At 42.8% G+C, this 7,842-nt stretch overlaps 2 protein-coding genes across 2 annotated transcripts in view; one reads left to right on the top strand and one right to left on the bottom strand.

The window, feature by feature from the left end:
• Positions 1-3,448, bottom strand: part of plcb2 (phospholipase C, beta 2) — a 27,246-nt gene extending 23,798 nt beyond the window's left edge. The window contains exons 1-4 of the mRNA XM_008325428.3: positions 3,149-3,448; positions 2,895-2,972; positions 1,690-1,758; positions 430-570 (exon numbers count right to left, since the gene is read on the bottom strand). Of these exons, the coding sequence (XP_008323650.1) occupies positions 430-570; positions 1,690-1,758; positions 2,895-2,972; positions 3,149-3,232 (372 nt within the window). The 5' untranslated portion in view covers positions 3,233-3,448. The remainder of the gene's footprint in view (positions 1-429; positions 571-1,689; positions 1,759-2,894; positions 2,973-3,148) is intronic.
• Positions 3,449-5,504: 2,056 nt separating this feature from the next.
• Positions 5,505-6,993, top strand: LOC103391899 (uncharacterized). Its single transcript, XM_008328394.3, has one exon. The coding sequence runs from the start codon at positions 6,161-6,163 to the stop codon at positions 6,794-6,796; it is 636 nt and encodes a 211-aa protein (XP_008326616.1). The 5' UTR covers positions 5,505-6,160; the 3' UTR covers positions 6,797-6,993.
• The last annotated feature ends 849 nt before the right edge of the window (positions 6,994-7,842 follow it).

Below are 7,842 nucleotides of genomic sequence, written 5' to 3'. Positions count from 1 at the left end.
AGCAAAGTCTCAGTGTGCAGCGACTAACTGTCTGTGGATGAGTTTCAACAATCAGACGTTTTGGCAAAGATTTTCATCCAAATTTTTCAGCATTTGACCAAAAATGAATAATTAAGATTTTGATTTAAAAAAATCCCAAAAATTGTTTTTCTAAAAATGTTCTCAAAATGCTCTGATTTAATTTAAAAAACATGTAGAAAAGTTAAAATTTTGAAAATAAAATTGACAAAAAAATTCATCCAAACCTTTCAGCATTTGACAAAAAAATGACATGAAAAATTAAGATGTAAATTTAAAAAAAAAAAAAGATTTTTAAAAATGTTGGAAAAATACTTTGATCAAACTAATTGCAACATTTGGCCAAAAATCACATAAAAAAATAAGATTTTGTGAAAAAAAATAAAAAAAATAGGAGAAGACATTTATTACCTGCGTCACTTTCTCCTTGGAGGCAAAGAAGTTGTGGTAAGTCAGGTTGACCATGTCCGGCCCTGAAACGATGGTCAGGGTTTTGGCCAGATGGTTGCTGTCGGGGAAGTCCATGTTGAACACATTGCGGACCTTAGAGTGCTGTACGACAAAAAAAAAAATGTCGACAAAGGTTGTCAGTGACAATCACGTTACGGAAAAAAAAACAAACATTTTGTTTCTAAACTGTTAAAATTGACGTGTTGTCAATTATAGCTTGTATAGATTTATAGATGTCAAACAGGGGGTCGGGGTCTCCCTGTGTTCACATTAATGCTACACATTAAAAATGTGGGTAGTTTTATAGATAATGTGAAAAGTACTTTCCCAAAAAGTACTATTGTTGTTTGTGATATTACCAGAAATACATGACAAGAACGGAGCTGGAGTACATTTTATAATGTATCTGTTTGTTTATTTATTTCATATTTACATCCCATTGCAGACTGCTCAGGCAAATGTGAGAAGGACATGCAAACTTACACACACACACACACACACACACACACACACACTGGTTTTTGTGTTTTGTAAGCACTTTACATAGACATAATATACGCCCTAGCCCAGGAGTGTGCACCTAGTGGCTGCTAGACCACAGTACAGTAGGTGCTGAGATTTAACTACAAAAAATCAGCTTGCTTGCTAATAGCAAAAAATTTTGTTTTTTATTATTATGTACTTTTATTAAGTTATTATGTAAAACTTCAAACTACTCTCATTTAAATGTTCAAAATATTTTTTGCGGGGTGTTGTTGCCACCTAGTGGTACACTTATGTGCTATATTCCATTGGAACCCCCTGACGACCCCCGCCCCACTATTTGAGAAGCACTGGGTTAACAGCAGATATACTGCCCCCTGGAGGCAGCACGTATGTGGTTCTTCTGGGTATGGAAACCAGGACTCTCTGCTTGCAAGGCTACTATGGCTCCACCATACCGTTGCTAACGGTTACGGACCCCTGACCTAGCCCCCTTATCCTAGCCTCCCCTCTAGGACAAAGTGGGCGGAGCCATGTCCTCACAGTGGGACAGGAGTCTGCACACGTATGACCTCTGACATTGTGTTTGCAATGCAAATCCTCCAACTAATGACCAGGTCCTGGTCCAGTATTTGCATGACACACACACACACACACACACACACACACACACACACACGGTACTCACTAATCCTACAAATCAGAGTATTTACTACATCACCATCAGGCTGTACTCACTTTGGGCAGTTTTGCGTATTTGCCCGTCCGAGTGTCTCTGACGGTTGCCACGTCCAGGAATGTTGTTTCCTGGAATCAACAGTTAACAGTAGTGAGTTCAACATGCAGGCAGCGGTCCAAAATGTGGGCAGTGAGCGACGAGTCGGTCTTTGGCAATGAACGCACTCTGCATGTGTGAAAAGAAAACACTAAGCACAGCTGAGACGACGCTTTTTGTCATTTCAGACCAACATGAGGCCAGCGCAGTGAGCAGTTTCTCTCTCCGTCCACCTTCTCTCCGTGCAGGATGGTTTTACTGCCCACAACGGAACCGATCAATAACCTGCAGCGGCCGCTGGGACCAGAAGGTCCAGAACAATTTGTAGAATCGCACGAGTCTAACGGAGAATCCTAATGAGACACGGCGTCGATGCAAATCATTGTCTCACGACTGAAAATAACACCCGTAATTATTCATCGACTAACGAGCTGAGGACGGAAGTACTGGAGACAGTATAATACAGTAGAGAGTAGTACTACTACTACATATACAGTAGAGAGTAGTAGTTGTACAGTGTAGTACAGTAGAGTACAGTGTAGTACAGTGTAGTACAGTGTAGTACAGTGTAGTACAGTAGACTACAGTACAACATAGTTGAGTTTGAAAACTAGATTCTTTCAACTCTGTGTCAACTCCACCTGACACCAAATGAAGACGTGACGTTTAAAACCGAGCAACGACCGAGAAACTCACTAAGTTCCGACTGGAGTCTTGCGTCGCCTAACGACCCACAAGGCCGAGCTCGGCAGAAACCTGTTTTTCTGATCTGAAGTTTGAACGGAACATGTGAATTTGGTTGTTAACGTTACCAAAGTGATGGGCGGGGCCCCCTAGAGGGCAAAGAGCTACTAAATGACGGGTGCGTTTTCTCTTTTAATATTATATATATTTAATACACAAATATATATATTTTTAAAAAAAACTTCAATGGCATTTTGAAGCAGTAGGTGTTAATTGCCTGATGTGTGTATGTGATTGGAGGGGTAGTCCTATTGACTGACTATATATATTCTATACATATATAAATATATATATATTTATGTATATTGATATGTATATACATGCATTAAATATATGTATATATGTAAAACATACACAAATATATGTATATATATATAAATATATGCATACATATATGTTAAAATATATATATATTTGCATTTACCTTGCTTTGGTTGGTCCAATAGACGTAGAACCCTTTGGGATCCATCTTCATGGTGACAGGAGCAGTTTTTGTGGAGTCCTTTAATGGAGACATGTTGACATATATGTTGACATGTATTTGATGATTAGCGAGATTCAAATATTTTATCATGATGTGATAATTAGTACAATATTACTGGTACAGGTTTAGTGAGTACACCATGACAGTAATGTCAAGTATAAAGGTATGGACAGTGGAGAATGAGCAGTACTCACCTCTGACCACTTGGTGAATCGCTCTCCTTTGACTAAATAGTCTTTGACCTCCGGTGCCTGGAGAAAGTACCGTTTCTTGTTCATCTTGTCCCGCGTCTCAGTTCAACGTTACAGTGAAACTTTACTGACAGTATCGTGAGTCAGTCGTCCACCATGGTCTCCTCCGCTGAGCCGTCCTTCACCACACTCTCTCACTCTGCTCAGAGTTTGAATGTCCTCAGGACACAGGGGCAGAAATATGCCTTGCAAATTAAGGCGATAAAAAAACAAACAAATGTGCAACACGACACTAACTTAAGTAGAGGTGGGGCCTTCAAACTGCCGAGAGATCCGACGACGATTACAAGATCTTAACCTTCTGACCTGACCTTCTACCTGTCTCGAGTCTGGTCACGACACAGTCACGGGCCAATCAGAGCACCTGGACCAGTCTTACAATGATCGCCAAGTTCTGACTCAAAATATTATTTCATCAAAATCTGTGCAACAGCACAGATTTTACAATGGGGAATACCAGAATGTGAAAAAAAAAATCAAAATATAAATATTCAAAATGAATCACAATTCACAAACTCAGTGTGAAACCTGTGCCTGTTTAGTTGAACACAACAATGATCAACTCACAGGAAATGAAGAAAGATCTTACACAGTTCTGAGTCTTTGTTTTTAGTTTTTATAGCCATCTCAACAGCTCAGAGTCTCTGTTTTTAGTTTTCATAGCCATCTGCTGCCACCTATTGGAGGAATATTTAATTTTATTTCCCCGTCACTGTTATAGACGATCGAAGATGAATATTTTGCAATAAAACGAAAACAGAATTTTCAGACCAATCAGGTGAAATCGTGTATTTTTCCACAGCTCACATTGATCTGCGGCTGCACGGTGGTTTTAAATCAGTGGTTCGGCAAAATGTGTTGCATGACTTTTTGCAACATTCCCAGGGAAATCACACAAATATGTTGGGGCAATAATCCATGCTAATATTTTTTATACCATATAAACTACATCGAGGCTAATCTTTAATCTTAGTTTTTTTTCTTTATTTTATGCCCCCTTCAAAAAATAATCACTAAAAAATTTAAAAATATCACTTTATGTTTTCCTAATGTGCTGTCTCTGAATTACTTCATGCACTTATCATTAATTATTTTACCACATTAGCATTAGCATTAGCCGCCCACTTGTCCTTGGTCATAACGCAGCGGGTCATTTATGAGCGTGGGCAGGACACCGACAGACTGCCAGTCATTTGGGTATCATTCAAACAAACACTGCAGCCGATAACTAATGCAAACCTTCAGCCAATCAGAGCGCAGAGCTGCGACAACTGCTGCAAAACCACCGTCTCTGTGTATTTAAGATACTAGTATTTTTATCAAAACATCGTCCCAATAATAAGTTACTGTAAATACACACGTCACACAATCATTTGAGTGAGTGTGTGTGTGTGTGTGTGTGTACCTGACAATCATTGTATGATTAGATTGGCTTATCATTATCAACAGAGTAGAGTACATCTAATTAAAATAGAGTACTGTGGTGTACCATATATATCATCAGGAAAAAACCCACGGTGCACAACCAAACAAACATCTCACAAAAATATATGTAATGAAATATAATAATCTTCTAGTTTAACTGACCTTTAACCTCATATATGACTGAAAACCTCAGCCTGTTTAGTTAAAAAAAAAAACCCCCGCTGTTATACTGGCAGGAATTGAAGAAAGACACTCACAAAGATCTTCTTATTTTTCTTTACTTCTTATAGCCATCTGCTGCCCCCTAGCGGCGGCAAATTATATGCAATACATAAACAATAGTTTTCAGTGCAATTAAGTGAAACTGGATAATTTTCCACGGCAAACCTGACGATCTGTGAGGTTGGGAATCACTGTACTGTACTGTACTGTACTGTACTGTACTGTACTGTACTGTACTGTACTGTACTGCACTGTACTGTACTGTACTGCACAGCAGAGTACAGGAGAGGTGTCGCTGTCCATTGTGCTGAAACCAGGTGATCATTAGATCGTTAAAAAGCTAAACAGACACACATCCGCGATACACAATATATCGATATATATGTGGACCAGGTGTCGTGGACAACAGTAATAATAATAATAATAATAATAATAATAATAATAATAATAATAATAATAATAATAATAATGAACTTAACCATAAAGTAAACACTGTACACAAAATACTAGTACACGTGCAGCTGTACTGTGTTGTTTTGATGCAGATCGAGTACTTTATAAACACGATCCGAGTCAAATGAAGGTCGACGTCATTGGTGAGAAATTCAACAACTTTATTTGGGACCGTTGGGGGTTTTTGGAAGGTGTTGGGGAATGCACGGTGTTACCCTGAGACCTAGTGTGTGTGTGTGTGTGAGTGAGAGAGAGAGAGAGAGAGAGAGAGAGAGAGAGAGAGAGAGAGAGCTGCTTCTTTAAGAGCCACCGCCCGCCCCCTCTCCTGTATTTTTAGCTGAGCCAGCCGCTTCATTCGCTGGCGGAGACGGGCAGCTGTGGACCGCGGGCCGTGATCTCACTACATTTTCTTAATAAATGACATCAAATCTCACACTGCGGATTCTCCGAAGGCCTGCGCCACCGTCAGCCGTCGCTCGGAAATGCAGTGCGAGGGATCCGCGGGTCCCGTCGCCGCCGTCGGATGCTGAAAGTCGCCCCTCAGTCCGCTGGATGCTGGAGGTCCGTTATGAAACGCAGTGGTGAGAGTGAGGCGAGGCGGTTCTGACAGCCCGTGAATTCACCGCCAGTCCAGTCCAGTCCAGTCCAGTCGGCTGCAAAATACCTGTGCGGTGCGGACGGTTCAAGGTGGACCAGCATCATCCTCATCCTCATCATCCTCATCATCCTCATCATCCTCATCATCCCTCTCATCATCAGCCCTCAGCCTCCTCTCCTCTTCTCCTGGACTGTGGATAACAAGAAGCCTTCAAGACGGAGGGGGTGGTGGAGCATCGAGGGAAAAACAGGGGCAACATGAGAGAGCGGGACTTCATGCCCAACATGGAGAGGGGCAAACCTGCCACCTACACGGGGGACAAAAAGGCTAAGATGGCTGCTAAGACCAACAAGAAGTGGGTGAGACTGGCCACTGTTTTTGCCTATGTGTTGTCCGTGTCCTTAGCAGCCATTATCCTGGCCATTTACTACAGCCTCATCTGGAAACCCACCAGCGCCTCCTCTTCCTCCTCCTCTTCCTCCTCTGCGGGGAGGCCGGGGTTGAATGAGGGGGTCACCCCCACGGCAAACATCTCTGACATTTCCAGCAGCAGCAACAGCAGCAGCAACGTGTCAGAGTGGAACTCCACGCAGACGGCGGATTTATCTGTGAACCGGAGCAGAGGTTTTCAGCGGGACCACCGGGGGCAGAGCACCGGCGCAGACGTTGCGCACTCGCGGCAGAATAAAGACGCGCCGCACGCGTCACCCTACGGCCACCCGGGCCCCCGCGCGGCTCAGCCCCGGGTGGAACATTATTACACCCCGGGTGAAGGGAAGGAGCGGGAGCTGAACACTAGAGGCGCTAGAGCCACGGAGGAGAACCCGGAGCAGGGAGCCGCGGAGTCAGCCGCTGCGCCACCGAGCCGCCAAACTGACAGTAGAGGAGACTGATCAGGCCTGTGACTCCCACCTCCACCCCCTCCCTTTCTGCCTCTCTCTCCCTCTCTCTCTCTCTCTCTCTCACACACACTCATACACGTATACACACATACACAAGTCCAGGAGTGTTTTTACAGACTCGATGCCGCAGGTCGGACTACAAGTCTTCTTCAAGTCACTCTGGTGGATGTGGGACTGAAGATGGGGGGGGGGGGGGGGCACCTCTTCTACGAACACTGTCAACACACAACTGTGCTTTTGTTCCTTACAATTTAAGGCCCTAACCTGTGTGTGTATGTGTGTGTGTGTGTGTGTGTGTGTGTGTGTACTGGACAGTTCCTAAGGGCCACTAAAGCTGAACTGACTGAACCGATCTAGATATTTTTGCTTGGGGTTTTTTTTTCTTTTTTTTCATACGACTCTCACTGCCTTCCACTCGACTGATTTCCAGAACTCTGATTCTACTGCATTCCCGCTCGTAGGCCGTTCTGTTTTTCCTTTTCATGGATCAAACCTGGATTCCCAGTAGATGAACTGCGTGATTGAGTTGTGCTCAGGTATGTGCATATACACCATGTAAATGTAATGTGTCATTTGGTCATGTACATATAGGGGGCAGCCATACATATTTTCTGGCCTTGATGAACTTTTAGCGCAACTAGACGATTTTTATTAAAGGTACAGTACGTACAGTAGGTAGAACTATATCAGCCGCTACGAAGAATAAACATCCTTAGAAAATGACTCACATCTATGGTTTTTTTATATAACGGACCTGTGTAAACGGTTGGACACATCACTGGACTGACGCTGTATATTCATGATATTTTATTTATTCAAAGTCAGAATGCATATATATATATATAAATATATATATTCAAATAAACGATAGGTTTTTTTTTCTTAAACATTAACGCTGTGTTCCACGCTCATCAAACACGTAGCGGGGTAGCTAGCCCAGTACGTACACGAGGAGCCGGCCTGTCTCCTGATCTGTGCACTCGGGGGTCGGTGGGGGGGGGTTTAAGGAGAAATTGAGGGGTCGCCCCCCCCCCCCC

Source organism: Cynoglossus semilaevis, chromosome 1 (assembly GCF_000523025.1).
Source record: "Cynoglossus semilaevis isolate Cse_v1.0 chromosome 1, Cse_v1.0, whole genome shotgun sequence".
NCBI classification, from domain to species: domain Eukaryota; kingdom Metazoa; phylum Chordata; class Actinopteri; order Pleuronectiformes; family Cynoglossidae; genus Cynoglossus; species Cynoglossus semilaevis.
This window is presented reverse-complemented; position numbering and strand designations above follow the sequence as displayed.